This window comes from Microcebus murinus, chromosome 11 (assembly GCF_040939455.1).
Source record: "Microcebus murinus isolate Inina chromosome 11, M.murinus_Inina_mat1.0, whole genome shotgun sequence".
Lineage (NCBI taxonomy): Eukaryota > Metazoa > Chordata > Mammalia > Primates > Cheirogaleidae > Microcebus > Microcebus murinus.
This window is the reverse complement of record NC_134114.1, coordinates 4,694,899-4,720,621: the sequence shown is the minus strand read 5'-3', so window position 1 is coordinate 4,720,621 and position 25,723 is coordinate 4,694,899. Positions and strand designations below refer to the sequence as shown.

At 47.9% G+C, this 25,723-nt stretch overlaps 1 protein-coding gene across 2 annotated transcripts in view; it reads right to left on the bottom strand.

Moving 5' to 3' along the window:
- Positions 1 to 391: 391 nt before the first annotated feature.
- Positions 392 to 25,723, bottom strand: part of TENT4A (terminal nucleotidyltransferase 4A) — a 41,697-nt gene continuing 16,365 nt past the window's right edge. The window contains exons 2-13 of one of the 2 annotated variants that reach the window (XM_012744233.3): positions 20,579 to 20,702; positions 19,483 to 19,529; positions 18,186 to 18,306; positions 15,173 to 15,280; positions 14,096 to 14,224; positions 11,091 to 11,304; positions 8,954 to 9,080; positions 7,803 to 7,903; positions 7,004 to 7,176; positions 6,355 to 6,513; positions 4,098 to 4,262; positions 392 to 2,670 (exon numbers count right to left, since the gene is read on the bottom strand). In XM_012744233.3, the coding sequence (XP_012599687.3) occupies positions 2,476 to 2,670; positions 4,098 to 4,262; positions 6,355 to 6,513; positions 7,004 to 7,176; positions 7,803 to 7,903; positions 8,954 to 9,080; positions 11,091 to 11,304; positions 14,096 to 14,224; positions 15,173 to 15,280; positions 18,186 to 18,306; positions 19,483 to 19,529; positions 20,579 to 20,702 (1,663 nt within the window). In that variant the 3' untranslated portion in view covers positions 392 to 2,475. The remainder of the gene's footprint in view (positions 2,671 to 4,097; positions 4,263 to 6,354; positions 6,514 to 7,003; positions 7,177 to 7,802; positions 7,904 to 8,953; positions 9,081 to 11,090; positions 11,305 to 14,095; positions 14,225 to 15,172; positions 15,281 to 18,185; positions 18,307 to 19,482; positions 19,530 to 20,578; positions 20,703 to 25,723) is intronic. The other variant, XM_076007927.1, reaches the window with a different exon arrangement.

Sequence of the window (25,723 nt, the reverse complement as noted above, 5' to 3'; positions counted from 1 at the left end):
GACGTAAAACAAACAAATGTGTCCACGAGGTGGTCTAAGTACATAGTATCACGTACCAGCTTATCAGACAGAAATCCCACATAAATAGCATCACTCTCATGGCTCTACTGATTCCTGGGAGCATCAGAATGTGCGAACAGAGAGTAAGTCTCAGGTACTTTTCTCCTATACAGGTATGTGCAAAGCCTGGGCCTCAGCCCAGCGTGATGAACCAATGACAGATGACAGAGCGGCCTCCCCCACTCACTGCACAGGACTGGCGTCTCCCTTTTTTTGAACCCAGCTAACAGCTGGCTAAAGAATTACCCTAATGTAGAAATCCAAAACTGAAAAGACAGAAGTCACCCTTCCCCCTCGAAAGGAAAGCATATATTTGAAAACAAACACAAAACTGGTTTCCAAAGTTTATTAAAAATCAAAGAATAGAAAAACTTTACATAAAAATATGTCAATTTTAGCTTCCACATTGTCGTCCACACACAAAAAAAAGTCGAAACATGATATCGTTTAGTTAAATCTGTAGCACGAGACCACAGTGGTAGCCAGGCCAATTCATTTGGTTCCCCATGACGGAAATGGAACATGGCACCTGTGCCTGTAAATCGAGCTTTAAAATGCACACCACGGGCCGCTCGCCGCCGCCCCGCAGTGGTTCCTTAATGTGGGTTCACAGTCAATATTGCTAACGCGTAGAGATTAGTACAGGCCTACAGATCAGTTTTTATAAATATTCTTTATCAATAGGTTCACAATTTAAATATTTTTAAATATTTTTGATAACTTTCGATCATCAAGAACTGCAGACACAATGTGCTACTCTATCCTGGAGTGCCTCCCGGAGAGCCCGCAGCCGCCGTCGGCAGCTCCCAATGACAGCGTGGGCCGGCCCTGCTTCCAAAGGCAGACCGCAGACATTTTAAAGCTTGTCCGTGCTGGGTGTCCGTCACATTCAGACATCGATCTAGAACTCTCCACTGCTGCACATCCCTCAGGTGTCATGGTAACAAGTTCCTCGTCTCAGCATTCTCCACTAGTGGACTTCAAAGACCAACCTACCTGCAGTGTTTAGCAGGGCTAGAACCCCCGATTTTAAAAACGGGAAGTCAGATGGCCTACAAGATGCAACCAACTCCCAGGACAACTGTGGTGCTCCGAAAACTCAGGGTTAGGCAGGATGGATATTCTTGTTCAAAAAAAGGTAACAAAGACAGTGGTTGTTGTGGCAGAATACACTTGCATAGTATACCTGTATGCTTCCGACGCCGGCGCCAGCCGCCCCCGGCCCCAACGCTGGGCTGTGCTCTCCTGCAATACGTTAAAAATACTCCCCACGGTGCGCTGAGCAGCTGAAGAACTTCTCCTATGTTTGCTCTTAACAGAACGAATGCATACTGCTATGCAGATTCCCAACGGAATCAACAGAATTCCTTTCTCCACATTCCTAAAACTGGGTACCACGGTCCGTGACGACGCTCGCCAGACCCACCATCACAGGCTATGTTGCTAAAACTGACTGAAGCATTTCCGAGTTCACATTTGCTTTTAAGATTTTATAATGTGACCACCTTTTCTCCCCTTAGAAAGTTATACTTCTGGCACTTTAAATGCTGGATTTGTTGTCTAATTTAAAAGAACCAAAAACCAAACCATTAAAACTCAGTGGTCAGAGCAGGACAACAGCATGGGCCCAGAGGCAGGGCCGCCGGCAGACCGCCCCGCGGGTTCAGAGCGAGCCCCTCGGACCCCGCAGGGCAGCGCGGCTCCTTTCCTCACATCTGACCAAAAGAAAAGACGTAAAAATAAAACCCCAAGGCCCCTCCTCATGGTGTTCGTAACGATGCTCCTCAGACAATCAGCCGACACAATGAACCCAACTTAGAAAATGCAACTCGGGAAAGGATCTAAGCTCGTTTAAAAAAATTCCCTCCTCCCTTAAATATAACTTATGTGAAAATATGAAATTAAATAAAAAATATCTGAGTTATTGCACAAATCATAAGTTTTCAATATTTACATAGAAAAACAGTTCTGAAATTTCAAACAAAACGTGAGGGCAGTAAAACGATGACCTCCCAAGCTTATCCGTGGAGGAAAGACACACGTACGGGGTTTGATCTCCGCCGCCGCTCTGACAGACGTGAAACGAAAATACCAAACCGCAAAGGAACAGACCCCGGCTGCCGCGAAACCGCACGCCCCGCCCTGCAGTTCCTGAGCCCGACCCGCTGGGCACTGGATGGAGAATCGTGGGAAGGCAGGAGACAACGTCCACGTTGAATAAGGCTTCACAGATGAGCACGACGAGCTGTTCTTTGAGATGGACGTGACCACCACACAGAGAAACATGCAGAGTGATCCGCGGCAGGGCCGCGTGCCCGGGCCGCCGTGCTGGACGCTGGTCTCGGCTCCCCGCCGGCCCGAGGCGGCCGGGCAGTCTGCGGGAGGCGTCGGGGAGGCCGGCGCAGCCAGGAGCCATTATCTGCTGAGACTCACGGGCAGGCTGTCCCGCGTGTGTGTGTGTTTTTTCCTCCTCCAGCCGGTGCGGTTATACTGGTGGTGTCCACGGTTGCCCACGGGGGGCCGCACACCCCCACTGCCCACAGAGCCATAGCTGCCGCCCTGCGTGTGGCCGTGAGAGCCCTTCATGGACAGCTTCGTGCCGTTGTGCTGCTGGAGAGAAAAGAGCAGCATTGGAGCCAGCACTCGGACACCGGGCATGACGCTCACGCGCCACGCGCCGCACCCAGCTTACATCGAGACAAACAGCACCCTTCCTGCTCAGGGACCCTCTCAAGGTAATAACTGTGGGCCGGGATCAAACCACACAAGCTCACGAGAGTCACACCCCTAACTCATTCCGCTTGTATACAGGACTAAGAGGGTCCCCTCTTGTTTCCTACTCCTGACTGCAAGCTCTGGCACCACGGCCATGAGCACAGGTGCCAGGGCCTGGGTGAGTGCACGCTGCAGGGTATGTGGGTCACCCTGAGCACACGCCCTGCACAGCAAAGTCCCCATGCAAAGCGGGCTGAGAGGAAACACAAGCAGGTCTCAGGGAGATCTCAAGAGCAAAATGAACAAGGAGGCAGCTGACCAAGGAAAGCCAAAACACAATAATGAGGACTGCCTTCTGCCAAGGTGCAGCTCATCTGGAGCGTTTCTACCGGCTCCGCAGGTAACTGGAGGAGGGCTCTGCTGCCACAGGACAGAAAAATCCGAGAGGGGAAGTTCTGCTACCTAACTCTCGAGTACAAATGATCACCAGGAAGCAGTGACACAGGGCCAAAGAGCCATAACTCAATAAAAAATTAACAGGCAAACAGGATTAGACTGCGAGAGGGCCTGAGTGGAGTAAGAAGTATGGACACTCATGAACCCACCAAGCGCCCCAGAGGACAGGGAGTGCCAGGCCCCGCATGGGAGGCCTGCGGAAGACCGTGGCCACAGTTTCCCCAAACGTTCAGGTAGTTCAGGAGCACAGGGGCTTAACAGTGACCTGCTTTCTCAGTACACACCGTTTCTCATGCACCGGGTGCACTCGTAAGCAACCACTGAGCGGACTTACAAGCAGCCACAGAGCAGGGATGAAACACTCCAGGCCCTGCGCAGCCCAGCAGGCGCAGTGACAGGGCCCTGCCCACCCACCCGTCAACCCCACCACCCAGGTGAGGGTAAAGCCACGTGGCGACCACAGTGGTGCACCCAGGACATCGTGGCAAGACTTGCTGGTTTTATCGGCTGCTTCTTAAAAACCACAGTATTTTGCATATAAATGAATTTAACAAATAAATGGGGAAATAAAATGTTCTTCATCTTGAACCCTGCTTATTTCAACCTTCAGTTTTATGCTAACCAGTTCAGGTGAATTAAAAGAGATACTTATGGCAACCAATTAAACCATACTGCATTTAAAAATAATTTAACATTTTTAAAATTTTGCTAAGAAAGAAAAGCAAATACGAAGCTGAAATGACCAGAAAATAAACTGCCTTTCAGATGATCTCTCTGGAATTCTCTTTGGAGGAGAGGAGAAAACGTACAACACTGCCTCTCACGCAGTGGCTCCCGTGGATGCGTGGGCCACAGGTGCCGCGTACCTTATGATACAGGTGAGGGCTCGACAGCGGGTTGGAGGGCGCCGAGGGAATGGCCGGGGAAGACATGTGGTGGACGGCTTTCAAGGATGCGGTTCCTTCAACGCCAGCTTGTCTGCAAGGAACAGGGGCAACCCCTAGGGTCGGTGGAGGTATAGTAAACCTGGTCTAGGAACAAAACAGAGACATCCATAGGTACCAAAGCAATAGAAAAACACCATCCAACCTCTAAAGCAAGCCCCGCAAAGGGTAGAGCTGCTCAAGAAGGGCAATTTGCGCATGGGCTTGACAAAGCAGTTGGTGTCTTACTATAACCTCACAGTATTTTGTTGAATTGAAAACATACTCGGAAATAGCAATTACAATATAAAGTGTGCCTAGAAGCCAAGTCATAAAGTTTAAAATTCACTGACCCAATAACCATTCAAAAAAATTAGTCATCAGAATACCAACTGCCACTCGGATGTCTGAGAAGAGCCCTGGGTGAGTCCCCTGCTGCAATGCTGCAAGGAACACTGTGATCCAAGCCTGAGGGCCCAGGGACGGGATGGCAGTTCTTCCCAGGCCTCCTCTCCAGTTCTGGGCATGTTTCTGCCTCTGGACCACCCACTGCTGTTGGCAGCAGAGGGGCGACACTCTTTCTCAGACTTGTGACAACTGTACTGGTCCCATCTTGGCATCAGATATATTTACCAGATATAAGACCCTCGAGGGGAGTGGACAGAGCAGGAGCTGCAGTTCTCACACGTGGCTCCAGGGGACTGCAGAGCACACACAGTGCCTCTTGGTGACAATCCTACAAGTGGGTCGGGGGATCCTGTCCCAGGAGCCCAGGCCCCAGGTGTGCCTCCCTGGACAGGGCCAGGGCCCCACGCCACACCCACATTCTCTCCTCAGAGGAATGGGCCTCCAGGAAAGCAAGCTCCACCCGCAGGGTCTCTGACAGCTGAATGCCCACCAACTCTGACGCTCACCAACTTCATCCCCACCAGACCTAGCAGCCCGCCCACCTGCCGGGAGTGGGCGACTTCAGCATGCTGTGAGCTGCACAGGATAGACAATGCATGTCATGTTTAAACATGAGATTTTACTTATTTATTCCACTGGAAACAACATGTGAAAGTGGTTTCTGAGCTTTGTCTTAACAGTTTAATGACTTTAGCCTGGTAGCATATAATGAAGACATAAACATAAGTGCAAACTGGCCTGACATTTCCTCAGACACTCTAGATCTCCGAGCCCCCCCACCCAGTCCCCCGCCAGAGCCACACAAACAGCCACAGAGTGTGACCCTGCAGCTCAGTGGGGGCTCTCAGCTCTCGGAACTGATCCCTGAGGAGGTTAAAATAAACACCTCTGTGACAGTCAGGGACGTCATGGCCAATTTTACGACTATAAAAAGGCAACCACGTTTCTGGGTCAGAATTCACTTTAATAACGTAAGCAACTGCCTCAGGCCTTTATGTTTCTGCAGCAGGCAGAGGCCTGTAGGGTATGACAGACAGCTCTGGCCGTCCAGCACCGTGCCAGGCACTCAAGCAGCTCCTCCAGGGCTCGAGGGCATCCTCCCCAGGGCAGAGAGCAAAACTCCAAGAAATGAGTCAGTGTACATTTGCACGTAACTCAGCATTTTACACTCACACGATAACCCACTTTCAGAAACTTTGAAGTAATGTGTTGAGTTTTATGCCTGCACATATTCAATTGATGTACAATCGGGAAGTAGATACAAAATGTAATATTTATAAAATTCTCCTTTAGCCTTCTCACTTCACCTATATTTAAAAAGCAGAGCACATGTTCTAACAGAAAAAAAAACTAAAAATAATGCCTAATTAATAACATGGTAAAGTCTAAATTCACATAAAATCTTCTCAAAAGTCTAAACACTGAGATTACGAGAGGAAAGCAGGGACAAGTGTCCACTCTCCCAGGCACAGGCTGAACGGACAGCATCAGCGTCCCCAAGACGACCCAGGTCAGCGCCTCACGCTGGGCACCGAGGTAACGTGCAGAGAGACGGTCAAGTTGGCCCCTTGGGAAGTCAGTTCAGTACTCAACACCCACAGCGCTGGTTTCCTCACTGCTAAAACTGCGCCGTGGACCTCTGTGTGGGCAGTGTCAAAGACTGTCCTTTACAGAATGACAGGAACTACATGCTGTCAATCCACAGAAGAGACCTTGCTATAACACGACAGAAATGACGAACCCAGTCTCCTCTACTGCATTTCACAGCCGTAAGCTATTCTCAGGCCCATACCTGATTGTTCGTTGTCATGATCAGCGTTCTGGACGCGGCGGCCTGGGGCTTGCCGCTGGGCATGGGCAAGGCAGTGGGCAGGCCGGCCATCAGCGGAGTCGGCGCTTGCAGGCTGAACTGGTAAACGCTGGGCGTCGTGCAGGGCGGCGTGTCCGAGTCCTTGAATCCAGGACAAGAAACAAGCACGGCTGAACCACAGGTGGCCTGCTCCGCGCCCGAGTGAGCCTAGCTACGGGAGGCTAGCAGGTAAGAGTAACCTCGCAACAACTGGCAGTCTGACTCCACCCAGACTCCCTTCAAGTCACCTCAAAACTGGAAAAGAATGTTAAAGGAAATACAGAAGAGACACCCGGACTTAAACTTTATCTCCAAATAGATCTTTAAAAAACTATTCAAGACAGCCCACTGTGGTTCAGCTGTGGACAGCATCACTGCTCTGACGGGTCACGTGGGCAACAAAGGTCCTCAAGGTGCACAAGGGGACCAGCCGGCGCAGACTTCAGGGCGCCCCCCACCCCCCAACAGAAACAAGACATGATCAAAACTGAGGGGTGACAGTTTACACTCGCTGCTACGGACATTTACCAGGAACACAAACCAGCCCAGGGACACGCAGAGGCGGCGGGGAGGGGGCCGAGGGCTCACTCACAACGTCACTTCCGGAAAGTGAAGACACCGAGGAAGCAGAGGAGCCCGAGGAGAGGAGCTGGGGGCTGGAGAGGGACAGGGTCAGACGCTGGCCGTAGGGCGACTCGGACTCTCGGCTCGGGGTCTGCTCCCCGTTGCACGTGGCTATCCGCTCCTTGATCTTGATTCTGTTGTCTGTGGAGGGAAGCAAGCCCGGGCTAGCGACCCGCTGCGCCCCGCGTCGTGCGCAGTCTGCGGCACGGCCGCCTCCAACGCTGCTCCCGTGACCGACAGCTGACACTGCATTTTATTACATTTTAAGTTTTAAAATTATATTCAGTTATTTATTGAAAAACATTTAAACATGTAAAACATGGGTATGTAAATCATCTTCAACTGTCAATTGGATGAAATCTCAATACAGACCAAGTATTTCTGATGAAAACTCAGCATCCTTGTAGGATGTGCTGTCAGTATAAATACATACTGGATTTCAAAGACTTAGTACCAAAAGAGCCGTAAGATATATCTCAATAATGTTTATGTCGATTACATAATAAAGTGTTAATATTTTGAATTAGGTTGAATAAAATACGTTAAGATTAACTTCACCTGTTCCTTTTCATATTTTAGAATTCCACGTGTGGCATGCGTTACATTTCTACTGTACAAGGCTGGTTAGATCTTACAGTTTTTAGTTCAATGCTTATCAGAAAACTCACTATTTTCTTAGTTTGGACAATTTACCATTAAGGGACAAAGATACTTCTGCATTAGCACATCAGATGATGGAGATGAAAATGAATAAATTAATCTCTCACCGAGACCCGGCGACGGGTGGATCTTGCTGCCCCACTTCTCCTTGATCCACTGCCGGTAGTCGATCACTTCCTGAGTCACCTTGACGATCCTGCCCAAAGTACTGCCAAGGGACATCACAGACATTAACATAGGATAGCAGGTACCAGGGAGCTGACAACCCCTCTCGAGTAGCTACTTCATACTTACAAGTCTTCTCTGAAGTGAAAGATAGTAGGAAAAGAGCTGAAATACGTTTACAACATATCTGTGACTTCTCATGGGTAAGCACACGTGCACCCTGAGAGCATAGTACATGGAGAAGTCCTTGAACCTACAGCTATCTACAGAAGATTGTTTCAAGCTAGTTCTTGAGTAAGGGAACGTAGCCTTCCCACCCATGACGGTCATGAAGTTCTGACATTCCCACTTCCCTCTGCTCAGGCAAGAATCCAGAGATGGTGCTAAGAGACACAGAGTCACAGGGCTCGCAGCGCCCACTGACGACACTGGATGGACAGAGCCTGCGAAACCCATGCAAAGTTCCACTGCACTACCACGAGCGCGTGGAGAGGCTGCCGAGCCAGGCCTCGAAGATCCATCCATTCCATCATCCACCCGAGGAGCAGCAGGGATGCACGTTTCCATCACCACTCCCAGGACATCCTCCTCCCTTTCCACTCCCCTCCACCCCCACCCCCATCACAGGAGCACAGAGCAGAAATAAACATCTCTGGCTACCAATGACGTATACACTGCAAAAATGTCCCAAAGTGTAGAATGAGAAGGGGAGAGAGAGAAGCGTAGGGCCTGGGTACACATGAGCCTGTTCACTCAGAAGCTGAAAGTTCATGTTTTGGAAACTATGGGGAGAAAAAGCATCACGTGCCAGAGTTGTAAAAGACAGAAATCACTTCCCCCAAAACAAAATACCCCGAAGAAAATATCAACTGCCCAAATAAGAAATTTTCAACTCTCAACCATGGATGAATCAAATACAGCCATCCTCAATACCTGAAAGGTCTTCTTCCTTCACCAACGCATTCAAGTTCTTCTAAAATATGACAGTGTAACCCCTAATAAACTGCATGGCAGTAAGTGACACAACACAGGAGAGGTGTAACTACCACCCACAGGTGCTAAGGGCCCAGAACAGACACATGGCTTGCGTTACCTCTCAGAATCTCTGTTTGGATAGGACCTGGCGAGCGGCGACACGGCGTGGCTGAGGACAATGTAGGCGTAGTCGAAAACCTGCTTCACTTGCATTGCCCCGTAGGAGCTCCGGCCGACGTCGTTTCCTGCAACAGAAGGCAGCTGGCTGTCAAGCACCACCAGAGAGCCTGAGCCATCACCAGATGTTTCTGATCTCTTGATGCCAGTCACTTTGAAGCAGCTCTCACCACTGAAACACGCCCAGGCCCCAACAGCAGGGCTGAACGAGGCTAATAACAGACACATGTGGCAACTGGTGCCCGCAAATACACCGTCCATCACAATGCATGGCTCATGCATGCAAGTGCCAAGAGGTCCAGTCTGCATTACCACATTCCATGTGGTCAGGGTACACCTCCATGGACAGAGACACGCCACTCAGCAGGAGTGCTAGTTATGAAACAGTCTGCTAACTCTCCAGGTGGCAAAAAGCCACAAGGAAGCCAAAGAACTGTCACGAAGACCACCAGCACTGACCTATCGTGACTGATGATCTGACAATTGTGAGTCGTTATAGCGACCCAACAGCTGCAGATACAGAAGCTGGTTGACCCTGAGGACACTGCAATTCAGTGACCACTAATGGCACCTGCAGGAAACCCTTCAGAACACAGTATCTCAGGTCTGGACTCTCAGGTGTTGAAACTGGATGGGTAGCAAATCGGATGAAGCCATCACTGAAGTCACCAAGTAAGCCAGTCAAAGGGAGCTTAATTTTTATAAGACAATCACTGTTTTGAATTTTAATTCACATATATCTTATTATTCACAATTCAAGTTAAGTATGGATGTTTTTATGGAGGTGTATTCTAAGCATCAGAATTCTATCTTTTCTAGACTTAACAATATAACTCAGTGATAATATGGGTCTTTTGTTTTTCAAGGACATTTAAGCAGACATTTGAAGAAAACGTAAATGTCTCCTATTTGATCCAACAGAGACAAAAAGACGGATGATACACTGCCACATGTGCTACCAGGGAAACCACAGCATAAATGATGTCATTTAAAAACAAAAGCAACAAAACAGAACAGTTTGTTTTCTCTCAAATGATTTTTAGGAAATAAAAATCTTAGAAGCCACAAAACAAAAATAATCATTAAATATGAGGATATTTTTTTAAACGTATAGGAGCAAACCACCAAATACAGATGCAAATGACAAACTGGAAAAGTAGAGCATGGCATGTATGACAAGAAAGGCTTCCCTGGCACACACAGGACTGTCCACCAGGAGGCGGCCAGCAGGCAGCGGACAGCACGTGGAGTTGCACGGGAGGGAAGGCCCTGGCAGGGCGAGGTACCTGGGGCTGGCATCCTCCACCACGTGCTCTGTCCTCTGCCCCCAGCAGACTAACTCCAACAGGAAGAACAGGGTCTCACCTAGCACATGCTCACTCAACATTTGTGGACTTGACAAATAACAATTTGTTTAACCACACAAGTCATTAAGAAATGTATATTAAAGGAAAACTGATACCACATGGTTTTATCAGATTCGCAAAGATTAAGAAAAACTGTCACCAAAGGTATAGGGATATGAGCATCCTTAAAGACACCAACGGGAATAAAATTGGGAAAACTAGATCCCAGCCTCGGGCTCTTCATGTGGCAATCCTTATAAAAGAACGTGACTGACATACATAGGAAAGGGTCTAGGATACATTAGTATGCAAAAAGCCAAGCTGCAAATCCGTTTGTGCTGTGGGATGTCATTTAATTAATGAGATGGCAATAATAAATATTAATGTCCACATAGCAAAAAACTGGATAAATACACACCCGATGGGAAGAGATCACTCTTTGCTTTTCCATGTTACACATTTCTGCTAAGTGAATGGTTCACGGTGAATACTTTCGTAATCAGAATAAGAATTTTTTCTTAATTCTGGCTGATTACAGAATGTAAACAGCTTAGAAGACAGTAAGTCCATCAGAAGCATTGAACCAGGAATTCTGAAAGCGGCACCACTAACCCTGCTAGTGAGGGAGTACCCTGCATCAGGGGCAAGCAAATCCATCCTGGGCTCTCGGGCCCAACACGCCCCTGGCCGCCAGCGCCCCCCCGAGACCAGTGCAGAGCCACGCGCCCTTACCAGGCAGCAGGGGGTCCTCGATGCACAGCATCGACGGTCGGTACCCGCTGGTCATGGCTTTCATGATCTCCTCTTTGGCGATATAGGCACCTCCTTCTTTTATTCTAATACCAGTTTTCAAGTAGTTAAAATTTCTTCCATAGAGTTCAAAAAATTCTACGAGAAGCATTCCAAGGTTTTCATCAGCTCTCCGGGCATCAATTCTCGGATGCAACTGTAAAAGTGACGGGCGACAGTTTGCACAGATTCGAAGCACGCACTAAAGCAGACAGCACGCAGCGAGCCCTGCCAGCAGCTCGTCAAGGGCGCGGCGCTGAGCGGCACTCGCTCGCCGACCAGCAGGAAGCAGGGTGGCAGCAAGGAGGCACTAACAGAGCCTGGACGGCTTCTGTCCACAGGGGTGTTCAAAAGAAATAAATGTACTAATCTGAATTTTACTGTGCTTTTTTGAACTTGGTAACCCATACAGCAACTTCCCACAAGCCATCTGATTAACCATAGTTGCTAAATACTGGTGAATAAATGGACATATTCTGCACAGCTGAGTCAACTGGACAGAGGATGTAATTCTAACAATTCTAGTCATAATTTCATTATTCTAAAATATAACCAATAGGGGGCAGCATTAGATTGAATAGTGGAACAGTATCTCGTAAAACCAAAATGTGAAATGATTAATTTAACTGTGTAATTAGTATTGTATCATAATATTTAGAGCAAATTTACATCCTGCTTGTCATACAGATTAGTGTCAGCCTCCGTTCAGAGCCACATTTACTTTTAGCAGGCAATAGACTTATTCTGAACCTAAGCCACAGTCCACTGCACCCTCTAAAATGTCACTGATCCAAAAGACTCATAATTCTCAGTCTTCCAGACCTGTGCTGCCCACATGTGGCTATTTCTAGTTAAATGCATTAAAACAAATTAATTAGAAATCCAGTGTGTCGATCTTGACAGCCACACTGCAAGTACTCGGTAGCCGTGTGTGGTTACCTTGCTGGGCTGTGCAGACTGGGACACTGCCGTCCGCACAGAACATTCTACTGGACATGGCCATCTAGAACACGATGGCTAAGTCCACATGGAAGTAAATGTCTTGATAGAAGTACAATGATCACAAATATTTGTAACAGAGCTCCACAGGAAATACATTTCCTCGAGCCTACAAGTATTTTCAGGGTTGGGAAATTTAGGCTTCTGAGGATTTAGCTGCATATTTCCACGATACAAGTCTGCCCAGTGCCAGGTTGGCCTCCCTGCTCAGCCAGTCATGAAACAAACTCAGATGCTCAACAGTCACAGTGGAGGCAGGATGGGATCTGGGCACTGGGATGTGGAGATGGACACAGCAATGTCCTACGCTAGAGTGGCCTCCTGTGGGGTCCCAGGATCGCTGCAAGGACCCCAGAGGGAGAGCAGCAGGAGGTACTCGGCATAGCCGAAGTACGAGCTGCCGTGGCTGCCATGTCCAGCTGTGGACAGAACTCAAATCTGGAGCAAATGGAGAAATCAGTGAACAACAGAAGGCTGTGTTTAGTTCAAAATAATGTCCAAAAACTATATGGGCCGCATCACAGAGGAGAAAGTGGAAAATAAGACAATGTGACTAGAACTGTAAAATAGACATGAAATTCCATTGTCACTATTCTTAAAGCATTTCTGCAAAGACATACTGAAAAAGTCGCAATAATTAAAGGTGGTATAACCAGTAGCTCTATATTCAGTAGTACTGATGAGAAAATTATCAAATTCTGGACTTACAACCCTAAGCACAATCACAAATAATAAAATGAATGACAAGCATGGAGGAACATAGTTGTGCAGCACTCATTCTCATGTTCGCCACAGCTTGCTATGCTGGCGGGCAGAGTGAGGGCAGCAGGGAAGGGCAGCGTGCTGGGGGTGGGGAGGGGGCTTCTGGCTGCTGTTGACCTCATGCTGGGGCTAGACAAGCGCCTTTGGACCAGGTGATGATGCAGAGGGAAGGGAACGGGGAAACTGCAGGCGCAAGGTCCTGAGGGTGCAGGGGCCCTGCTGAGGGCCCAGCGCCCCTGCAGCAGCAGGAGGCCAAGAGTCCAAAATACTTCAGCTCAACAGGTCTGTCATCCCATCCTCAGAGTTTGTAAAGAACAGCAAATTCTTCATGCAAGGATATGTAAATGAAATAATTAATGTTTCAATTAACTTAGAGACTATATATTTAAAAAGTATAAGTATAGTTTATCAATACATCATAGTATTTACCACTTATACTTTTTAAACACTTTTAAGAAGGTTTTTTTCTACTGATAGGTTTTCCATCATGTTACTCAACAAAATAAGGACATATAATCTAAGACAAAATATTACTGTTTCATCCATCTGAGAAGAAAAGTTCTCTTTTAAACTTTTCCCCCATAAATGGTACCCAACTTTATTCTAAGACAAGTTTTTTTTTTCAGTATAAATAACAGACAAGCATCAAGAAAAATAGCTGTTTATTGCCTACTGAGGAATGGACGTTTTCTAAAAGAGCACTTCCTTGAGCTTAGACCAGGTGTCCTCAAACTACGGCCTGTGGACCACATGTGGGCCACCTAGCACATTTATCCCACCCTCTGGGTGTTTTGCTGCTGCCTGTCCTGCTTAGCAGCCAACTCATCCCAGGCCCATAGTGTGCACTCTCCAACAGTCTGAGGAACAGTGAACTGGCCCCCTGTTCAAAAAGTGTGAAGACCCCTGGCTTAGACTGACATACACCTAACTTATAGAACCAAGTACCCCTACGCCCTGATAGTTAAATCAGCTACAAAAATAAGCTATAAAGGAGTAATAGGAAAGAAGCACTGATCAAAAGAAGGTTCTATTAAAAAAATTAGAAGTCAACCTCCACCAAATCAGAACAGAACAGGGAAGGGAGAGCAAGGACTGCTGCAATTCAGGAGGCAATCAAACAGAACATGCGGAACCTACTCTTACACGTGTCTTAATGCAAACGTTCTCACGGGAGGAAGCATACATACCTGTAGAAAGCTAATGGCCATTAAAATTAGGCTGTATGAGCTAATTCCACCTGTAAAAACTTCATTCAAGTCCCTCTGCAGAAGGAACTGTTTCAATACTAAAATCAAGTAAGGCAGCAATGAATATTTCTGTAAATTGCAAAGAAAAAGATTTACTGATTAGTTCATACACTTCTAAAGAAATTTCAAAGGATAGAAATGAAAGTTTAATCACCGATCTTCTTGCCCATCTGAAGGCTCTAGGCCAATCAGTCTTAAACTTTAGGGGGGAGGCTAAGAATTTCCTGAGGGGCCTGTGAAAAATACAGATTGTGCTGCCCCCCAGCTCCAACCGAGCAGGATGAGGTGGGGAGCCCGCCAGAAAGAGTCGCCAGGCACACAGGAGCTCCGGAGAATAAAGGAGGTGCTCGTTCTCGTGTTCACCACAGCGTGCTACGCAGGGCGGGCGGACAGTCCTCCCAGCTGGCGGGCAGAGTGAGGGCAGCAGGAAGGGCAGCGTGCTGGGGATGGGGAGGGGGCTTCTGGCTGCTGTTGACCTCATGCTGGGGCTAGACAAGTGCCTTTGGACCTAGTGGTGACGCAGAGGGAAGGGAACCGGGAAACTGTGGAGCAAGGCCCTGAGGGTGCAGGAGCCCTGCTGCAGGTCCCAGCACCCCTGCTGCAGCAGGAGGCCAAGAGTCCAACGTACATCGGCTCAAGCGACAGGTCTGCCATCCCATCCTCAGGCACAGAGGCCATCCAGAGTGTGGACCCCTGGGCTAAACTTGTGAATGGGGCACATGAGCTAGACACAAAGTCTCTTCCTAATAACTAGAAAGAACATTTTAACAAAGCTCTCTAATCCTCAACTTTACAAAATGGTTACTCAAGAAAAGCAAATCTGAAAAAAAAAAAAAAAAGCTACATAATTTCCAAGTATCTCTAGAAATAACATTAGAGGATAATTTGAGTATACAGTCTGTCTTACTAAAGATTCCAGCCTTTGGTAGGAGGGAAGTCTTTAATGTCTATGAGAGAAGAGACACCCAGCGAGAGAGCTCAAGCCCCGCACATCAGCTAACCTCCCAGTGACAGTACCTTCATGTAATTCTTGATGAACTCCGCTGCCCGGACACCAGTCTCCATGTTAAAGCTGATGTCGACTTTAACTTCAGTCTCCTGATCTGTGAGTTTTATTATTGGTACCTATAAAGATTTAATTTTAAAAATTGTCCTTTAATATGTAACATTCTTCATAGGCATTAAAATGTCTCCCAAGTTGTACAGGTGTTGGGCTTTTATTCTTATTCACAAAAGGTGCTTAGAGATCATGAATGCCAGATTTTAAAATGAGAAGAAAGAGAACTTTGCCAGGCATAGACCTCGGTAATATCAGGAACCCAGGACGACCCACTATCCCGTCCCCAGCCCCAACAGCTAGCACCTGCTCCGCTGCCCCCTAGCTGGGGACTGAGCATCAGAGAAAGGAGGGGAGGGACCCAGGGGACAGCTGTTCCAGGGAAGGAGGAGGCAGGAAGGCCCACTCGAGGAGCAGCCAGCCCAGGCCCTGCCACATGTGTATCTGGGGAGGCCAAGGGGCACGTGGGCCCCCTAAGTATGTCTGGTATCCTGTTTGAAAACATTCAAAGTAGCTGCACAGCCATTTCTGAAGTTACATTTTGTAGTGATATTGTTTCTCTAAACAATTCTATTTTAGATTTTCACTCTTTAAGACCATTTTACTAAGAAAAATTTTGCCTAAAAATCAGAGAACAGAAGTCTATTTTGGAAATACTCTCATTAACAGGAATTATCACCAAAAGGCACCCAAAATGAGCCTCATAAAAACTGCCCCAAAAATATTCAGACCACACTCCACCCCCTCCCCACCCACCAAAACTGTGTTCTCCCTGAAGAAAGGCAATGTTCTGTTCCTTTCAGCCTCGAAGGAATAAAAAAGGAGTTCCTTTCGCAGAAACAATCTGTGTCTAAGGAGAGGCTTAAATGCCAACAAAGTCGACGCAGCCACAACTCGCTCAGCACACACCTCCTCTGGCTGCAAACCCACACCTGGTGGCAAACTGCCCAGGGGGGAGGATGGGCCAGCAGGGACAGAGACACCTGGACCTCATCTTGACCACCAGGCAGGGTAAGCTGTGACTGGCATGTCCCCATAGAACTCATCGAAACCGCTGCAGAGGCAGCCGCACACTCAGACACCTGCGCCTCTGACTCCCCAAGCCCCCGAACCCGGCTTGGGAAGCACCTTCTTTTCCACCCTCGTGGGCGTCCTCCCCAGAATCCCTTCTGGAGCTCCCCTGCCTTCCGCTTATGCACACACACTCCTACACTCACAGCGTGAGCCCCCAAACTCTGGAAATTAGTAGTAACACTACGATATTTATTTCTGAATGCTGTTCCCAACAGGCGAGCTTCCACCGTAAACACAGCCTCACCACTGGGCTCCTGAGCGAGCCTGCAACGACACGTTGACCATGCCCGGCAGCAGTGCCGCCAGGCAGTGGGCTGGAACAGGCCGCAGGGAGCACAGGTGGACATGCACGCCTGGCTCTCCCTACAGTCCACACGGGCCCTCGAGTGACAGAGGAAAGGGGACTCAGTGGCCAATGCACACAGTAAAGGGCACTGGGGCTAAGCACTGCAACAGGGGCCCAAGTGTTGCCTGTCGTCCAGAATGCTCTGGAACTCAGGCCCTTTCAGCTCCTCCACATCTAAACCATGATACTTGGTCAGAAATCTCCACCCACCTGTGGCACACAGAGGCCTAGTCTCCATCGACAGGGCACACACGGAGGGCAGAGCCGGAACGGGAGGGCTGGAGGGCCCTGGACGGCACAGCTGCCCACCTCCCCCTCAGCCCCCGGGTGAGGGGCAAGGGCCACAGCACAGAGGAGCAGAAGGGCACACATGTGGCTCAGCACTCACACCCACAGTGGAGGCCAGGGCTAATCGAGGCACTGCCTCACACTGGCTGTTTAACCCACCTCATACTAATCGGCACACCTTTCTGCGCCTCAGCTTCCTCACCTATAAAATGTGAACAAAAGTGTCTGCCAATGGGAGTAGCTGGGAGGACTAGTGCAGTAAGGCCAGGGAGTGTTTTAGAAGGTGGCCAGAGCTCCCTTCTGGTGCTGGCCTTCAGGAAAGCAAACGGCCGCATCAGGGAGACAGGCTTAAGGAAGGAAGTGGCGTTGGCCCCTTGCTCTCCAGCCACGTGCCAATGAAACAGGTGCATGCACTTCATTGAAATTCAACAAAATGTCCACCTGATATCTGTACATTTTTCAATGCATACATGATATTTAAAAACTATCCCCCACCCCAATCAAAAACACCTAAGAGTTAACACTCAAGAAACACACAGAACACCTCCTCACTGTACCACCGCATGAGCAAAATGAAGCTCCCATCTTAACTTGTGACAATCCACTCAAACACGACAAGGGTGTTAATCACACTTAAGTTGAAACACCAATTTCAAAATGCAAGGCTAGCCTATAGCACAGGTGAGCTAATAACTGCCATACACCAGGCAGGTAACTTACAGTTCCTGAGCTATTTCTAATCCTGGACTGACAACCTGTACTAACTGTAACTTGGACTAACAAGTACACACCAAAGCAGTCTTATCTTCAAACTTCTCACCAAGGTAAGAGGTTTTCACACATGGACATTTTTTGAACAAAAGGAACTGGCATGTTTTTCTCTCTTGAATACAACGTAGCTAATGGTAAACATAAATGCCACAGTTTAGTCACCGAGCTGCGTGACGGAGAACAGGCAGCAACTGAATGTTACAGTATCTCGTTTCGCACATTAACGTCCTCTCCTTGTTCATCCTGACACAAGTAGACACGCCATATTTCTAATGCCAAGAGCAATTTGACAAGCTCACGAATTCCAGTAGTTCAGACTGCCAGTAAACATGTTCTTAGCTGGTAATCATGACCATAAAACAAAAATGGAATAAGCATGTTTATACCAAAAGTAGAGAAGTCTTCAAAAATGTAGCCAGTAACTGCCGTCAAACACGAGCTAGTCACGTAGTGCGGAGGCCCTTGCTGGGGCGGACCGGAAGCCCCGCGCTTACCGTAGCTTTGTCCAAGACTTTGATGGAACACGGCTCAGCCACGTTGTGCTTCCGCAGGGCCTGCTCCAACAGCTGCAAAGGAGGACGCTCCCATTTTCCAAAGACCACCAGATCTATGTCACTGGACAGAAGAAAAACTGCACATCAACCACTGCTCCCCTCTCCAAAAAGATGACACGGGGACAGCATGTGCCACGGTGTCCTGCCTGCATGTCCCTCAAAGGCTGAGACATTAAGAACATTGCCCTTAGGGAGATGAAGTGCAGTTTACAAATGACAGAACTTCCTCAAGTTCCTATCAGTTCTTTAAGTTCCTTAAGGAAGTTCCTTAAGTTCCTATCAGAACTTAACACTGATAGGTTCTTGGAAACTGTGACTCTAAGGTAAATGGTTGATAAGGAAACCGGTTTTTTTCCTCTTCAGTACATTAACAAAATGATGTTGAAGGAAACAACATTATTCATTATTTGAGGACCTTCTATACATCATTTCACATACAGTCAGTTTCCAAGATCCTACCGACAACACTGAGGACTGAAGGTATCTATGACATAAGCTAGAAAGTAAGAAGGATAAAAGATCCTCCCAACAGCACAAGTAACTGAGGAGCTGAGATGAAAAGCTTGACTCTCCAAGCCAAGCCGAAGCCCCGAGCTTCCTGACCCCAACTCCCATGCTATCCACACCAGATCACTGTTGCTGACCCAGGGACACCTTGAATCTGTCCTATTCCCACCATCCCTGACAACACCAATCCCCAAATCCTGACACTAAAGCCTCTTCAGTCTCCAAACACTATCAGTGGATTATCAGAAGATAAACCTTTAATGAAATAATACATATAAAATTTATTTGGATATCAAGGAGTACTTAATGAGAAAACACTAGAAAACAATATTAGAATGCAAAATTGTCTAACATTCTTCTTAGATAAAAATCCTGACTTTTTAAGAATTTTCCTTGAATCTTCATTAAAACATAAGAAGAGTTTTTCAAAAACATGCCCTAAAATATCTACTGTATTTACTTCCCATGGTCCTCTCACTCATCTTCTGTTTCCAGCACCAGCATTTTTTTATCCCAACAAGTGCGAGAAGAAAAATGCAAAGCCGTCAATTCGTTACAAATTTGAATTTTACTTCTGCCAATTTTCCCTCTGTGCCCCCTAGTCTCTTCCTTTAGCTGGCATTCCTAGCCTTAGATTCGGTCACGAAGAATCTCCTTTTGGTCCTTCCTATGCACACAGACACCACCCCACCCCCAAATATGAATAAACAAACACAAATCTGGTACTCACCTAGTTGGAAGATAGAGACCTGTACTAAAGCTGCCAAATATCTGCACCTGAAAGAGATAGTGATTGTTTTAAGGTGTGCACTACAATTCAAGTAGTCCTACTTCCATTATTTCTTACTAAACAAAAGGGCTCACTATATCTTTGGGTAAAAAGTAAAACTACTTTGGAAGTGAGTGGGAGGGGAAGGCAAAAAACAATCCTATGGTAAACTAGAAAATTCCCTTTTTCTTCAAGTTAAAGACCTGCCCCAGGAAGAAATTTTTAAAATCTCAATATTAAGAGACAACTACTGACCTTACTCCCTGCCCACACAAAGCTGAGGACTTTTCAGAGCCAGTGTCAAACCCTCCAACACTCACTCAAGCCCACAGCCAAGGCCCCAGGCAGGGCTCTGTCCCAGGTACTGAATATTAAAGCCACAAATGTACAATGTATCATTTTAAAAGAGGAGGAAACCAAGTCCCTGCCCCTGCACTGAGAGCACACATGTCCATCCCTCCCTCCCACCGCGCACTCAGAGGGGCAGGGCTGCCGGGTCTCCAGTGGGGAGGTGCACTGAGCACAGGGCGGGGCTGCCGGGCAGCTGCCCAGGGTGAGCTCACGCTGCCTGCGCAAGCGCGCCCAGGTGCCCAGGCACCTCCTCTCAGTACACACCTGCCGACTCCCCGTGAGTGCTGTGTGAAGATACTTCCCAGTGTCATGAAACGAACTCCAGTCACATACTACTATGTGTGGTGGGGGGGAGTGAGCGTGGGGATTGGGGGCGAAATGTCTAACCTTAAGATGAATTTAAGTAATCACTTCATTGCAAAAAAACCCCCAAAATCCCTTACGCCAAGGGTCCTCACACTTGGGTGTTGCACACGGATGCTGGCCCCATCGCAGGGTGGCGGGTGTGGCGGGTGCAGGGTGGGCTGGGGGACGTGCATTCTAACCGGCTCCCAGGTGAAGCCACCCATCCCAAAACCACACAGAGAACTGCTGCCTTGGGCCCGTGAGAAACAGGTGTGGATCCAGCTGCTACCACAATCACAGGGCACTCAGACACACTCGGACGTGAGGTGACTTGTGGCACAGAAGGACAGAGTGTACTCACATCAGCCGTCGGCCAAAGATCTTTAACTACAGTTTCAATCCGTTTCACCACCTCTCTTCTCATAGCTGCTTCTTCAGGACAAGGGGACATGAAGTTGTAAAAGTCAATTATTTCCTCATGAAGTCTAGTGGGAAAGAGAGAAAACATACTAGAGTTACAATTAAACTTAACCAGACTTTGCATTCTGTTATGAGATCAGTATGACACTAAAACATGTATCTGGCCATTTAAATCCAGTTTCTTTTCTCCTCTGAAAGCATATGATGAAATGAAGATCATGGTGGACAAAATCACACCCTGTGGCTTAGCACCAGAGTCACGTGAGTTTTGTCACTACCAAGCCATAAACTTACAAGTAGCTTATCCAAAGGAATCAAATCAGCGACTTAGTATTAAGAAAATGAGGGAATGCCATTCATGAAAGATTTCCAACGGACAGCTTTCCAAAGGTGGGCCCAGCTCTGGCTGCTCCAGGGCCCTTGGCACGACCACGGGTGCCTCACGCTAAGAGGCGCCAGCAGGCCTGAGACAGGCTGACGTGCGGGGTGAGATGTGGGAAGCAAGAAAAAGACACGAGTGTCCTCAGGAGCCCCGAGGCCGAGCTTAGCAGTCCAGGTCTGCCCTGGCTACCTGCTGACTCTCCACTAAATCTGTATTCAATGTGTTCTAGTCTCCACACAGAGGAAGAGTCCCTGGAGGTAGAACAGCTCGACCTGACCCAAGTTTTCTCTCCTTCATATGCCAACAAGGAGACCAACAACCAGATGCCTGTGGCAGGAGTCGGTGCAGGCCTCTCCCTCCTCCACAAGGCTCAGGTGTGAGGACTGAGAGCTAGGAGATGCCTCACATCCCACCTTGGGGTGCCCTCTGGTCACCCCTGGGCCCTGAGGCTGGGCACCAGCCTGCGCAGTGAGGTCGGGCCAAGCATCTGTGTGGAGACTGCAGGAAGAAAGCAATGCCATCCACTTTCACTTTAAGGGATTAATTAAAGACGGGGACAAATTAGCCAACCTTAGGAATTACAACAAATCAAATTCACCTGCTTCCATTCTCAGTTTGATTAATAAAACAAATAGTAAAAGATAAAAATAAAATGTGGTCAGCCCAACAGCTATCAAAATAGTATGCATAACAAAAGGCAATGAAGCTAATCAAGATAAAAGTGAGTGACATCATATCATTTCATAGTTTGGCTCCTGTTTGAAGTTAACTTCACCTGAAGTATTACACCGCCATTCCCCTCCACCCAAAATCATTTGGCATAACCATTCCAAACACTCCACAGTAGATTTAAAGGCTAGTTTAAAAGCACACATAAGACTCTAGTAGGACTCTGAGTGGCCAAGGTGGGAGGATCACTTGAGCTCAGGAGTTTAAGACCAGCCTGAGCAAGAGCGAGAACTTGCTCTACTAAAAATTTAAAAATTAGCCGAGCATGGTGGTACACACCTACAGTCCCAGCTACTTGGGACGCCGAGGCAGGATTGCTTGAGCCCAGGAGTTTGAGGTTGTTGTAAGCAAGGCTGACGCCATGCACTCTACTCAGGGCAACAAAGCAAGATTCTTATCTCAAAAAAAAAAAAAAAAAACAAAAAAAAAACCTGACTCTAGTAGGAGGAAATAAATACTGAATACCCTTGTTCACAACACACCTGCAATATAAGGCCATCACTGGAGCCTTATTTATCATATTTTAAAAAGTAAAGGTAAGTCTCATCCCAAGAATGGTCCTAATTCAGACAGCCACAAGTCCAGTTTTTAATAGATCTGAAAAAGTAATAGGTCATGCAACATTAAGCTAAAATAATTTTTCCAAAATACCTATCAGCATTGTGTCCAATCAGTAAGATACGCTAATAACTATAGCCACCTGAAATCTAGACCCATAAGTTAGCCCATGCTGTAACAAACATGAGATACATAGTAAGAGTCAGGAATAGTCCTGTTTTGCCTTCTCAGAACAGAAGGCACTGCTAGTGGACCAGCCCACTGGTGGCTCCTGGAAGAGGGAGCTGGACAAGAAGGCTCTGGCTGAACCACCCCCCACGACCTCCAGTCCCCCAAGCAGGGACCAGCCAGCCCCTGCATGACTCCCAGAAGGGCCCAAGAGGAGTGCGATGATGGCTGACAGCCACTGTCTCAGCACATGGACTTGGCAAAGTCTAACCACCACCATTATGATGAAGTCCAGGCAGACCTGAAAAGGCCCGGGGCTACCCGCTACACCAGCTCTCTGCAGAACCCTCCAAAGGGCGAGGGTGGGGCCAGGCAGGAAGGTGGGACCAGGAACTAAGCAGAGAAGTGTGAAACAACCCGCACAGCCGAGCCCCTCTGCCCACGCCTCCAGCTGAGCCCAGCAGCCTCCCCAGACCCCGGCCTCCTTGCGGCCACGTGCTGACCAGTCCCGGGTCCATCTCTGCCAGGGAAGGCAATCTCCAGACGGAAAGGACTCACCCACGTTCTACCTGACCTCATGGCAGGCAGCCACTGGGTGTGGAAGCAATCAAGCAAGTTTTGCTAAAATACTTTGCGCTATGACCTTGTCACTACTGGTCTACAATCCCTACAACATGACATCAAACATTATCATTCTGGAAATACTTTATCCTTGCACTGGATAACCTGATTTGTTAACAGAAACCACTTAAATGGTCAGCTATCCTTTTAAGTGTAAACAGTTGCTTATTTTGTGCTACTTTATTCAATACTAACATTACCAGTTTTCCCAGTGGCAAGCAACTGCGTGCATGGTTGTGACAACATACTTTCCCAGCTAAGCGCTGTCAACCGCAGGCCTCAGCGTCAGCTACAACCCACCTCCTTTTTCAGTCTATGACTTCAAACACAGAATATACCCACAGCTTCACTTCTCCAAAAGTTTTCCACAGATTTATGCGAATGCAAAGTTTTAATAATTTTTACTAAATAAAAAAGACAAAATAAGTTTATTAGTCTCACATATCGAAACCTCTAGGGAATTTCACAGCTGACAAGATGCCCACATAAAAACCACACTAAAGTCCCTATCCACAGACAATTTAGTCATCAATATCTTTTAGAGCTCAATTTTAGTTAAGCTCGCTGGCAGTCCCCAAATCAAGAAAATTTCTATATAGTGATCAACACAGAAAAAAACTCCTCCATGACGTTCACAGAGTTAGTGTCCCAAAGCCATAAGGACACAGCGATGATCCGAGGCAGCCCTAGACATGCTATCGAGCTCCTTCTCCGTGACAGGCCGGCTGCATGCGGGCAGGAGTGCAGGTTCTCTGTGACAGGCCGGCTGCACTCAGGCAGCAGTGCAGGCCTGACCATCCCCCCTGCAGCTCCAGGCAGCAGGTGACACCAGGACAGCACTAGGAAGGCTTTCTCACATGCAAGGCAACCTGTACAGAGCCCGTGGGCTTCGTCCTTTCCTCTTCACTGAGTCCTGGGGCCCTGACCTGGTGGCTGGGGCTCCAGAAACTCTGGTAGCCAGCTGGCCTTGAGAAGGCAGCCAGGTGCAGAGAAAGGAAGGAGGGGTGAGAAGGTGCGCTAGCCCCCAACGTGTTCTGACCACCAGTACTTCTGCCATTGTTGCCAAACCTAATCTTGATGCATTAGCCTGCCGCTCCCCAGCTGGGGGAAGTTCTGTATGATTGCAAACCTCATTCTCAGCTGACGAGCCCAGCGTCTAGGCCACTGTGGGACCCAAGGCGTGTCCAGACGTGTGCCCAGAGCACCACTCCCAGAACCCAGAGCACAAGCTGAGTGGCGTCCAGCCTTGTCTTAGGTTTTGTCATTAACCTGGGTTTGCTGTGGTGCATGGCAAGCAACGAGATCTGTAGACGCAGTGAGCCTCTGCCAGCATGTCTGAGTGGCGCGATCCTGAGCCACCAGAGATGGCTACTTGGCTCACACAGGTCAGGTGTGGCTCTAGGTGCAATCTGGGGGCATCTCACCTGATGCAACCCAATGGAGCAAGCACTGAATAATTCACTTTCCAGTTATCTTAAGAAAGATGGAAATGTGAGACCCAAGTTTTCAGTGAATTTGCATTTTAATCATGAAACTACTGGAGAACAGAATTCTGAAGCATTACTTTTCTAGTAGACTTTACTACAAATTAGAGAATAAAGTTCATTGAAAAATAAGAAACCATAGCTCTCATTTACAATCATTACCTGATAAGAGTCCAAACCCATTCAAATGGTAGTGCCCGACTTCTCAATTTTTTAGTAAATTTTCCAAGTTTCTGCTTTTGGTGCCAAAAATCAACATCAGCAATGTTTTAGAATCTGGTACATTCTTGCTGTAATTATTTATGAAACCCAACTCACGGAGCTAGCTTAAGAGCAAAAGAAGGATCATACAGTTAGAGAACCAAATATTATTTCATAGCTAATAAAGCTATTAATGAAAAAAGATGACCCATTTCAGGAGGATGATTTTCAGCTTTAGAAGCTAAGGGGAGGCCGGGTGCGGTGGCTCATGCCTGTAATCCTAGCTCTCTGGGAGGCCGAGGCGGGCAGATCGTTTGAGCTCAGGAGTTCGAGACCAACCTGAGCAAGAGCAAGACCCCGTCTCTACTATAAATAGAAAGAAATTAATTGGCCAACTAATATATATGGAAAAAATTAGCCGGGCATGGTGGTGCATGCCTGTAGTCCCAGCTACCTGGGAGGCTGAGGCAGGAGGATTGCTTGAGCCCAGGAGTTTGAGGTTGCTGTGAGCAAGGCTGACGCCACGGCACTTACTCTAGTCTGGGCAACAAAGCGAGACTCTGTCTCAAAAAAAAAAAAAAAGAAGCTAAGGGGATTAAGTGCTTTCCAACTTGGTCTAAATTTGAGCCAAAGCCAGGGAAGGATGGTTGGTTCTAAAGGTGGGTGGCAATGGCGTGCGGCAGCCCCCAGTGGTCCCTGGGTTCTCGAGCCCGCCTCCCCAACCCTGGACAAAGCTGGCCTTCCCCCCTCTCCACCCAAAGGCTCTGCCCACTTCTCCACCAAGCATGATTTTTAAGTTGTTCAAAAATGACTCTTTGGCCGGGCGCGGTGGCTCAAGCCTGTAATCCTAGCACTCTGGGAGGCCGAGGCGGGTGGATTGCTCGAGGTCAGGAGTTCGAAATCAGCCTGAGCAAGAGCAAGACCCCGTCTCTACTATAAATAG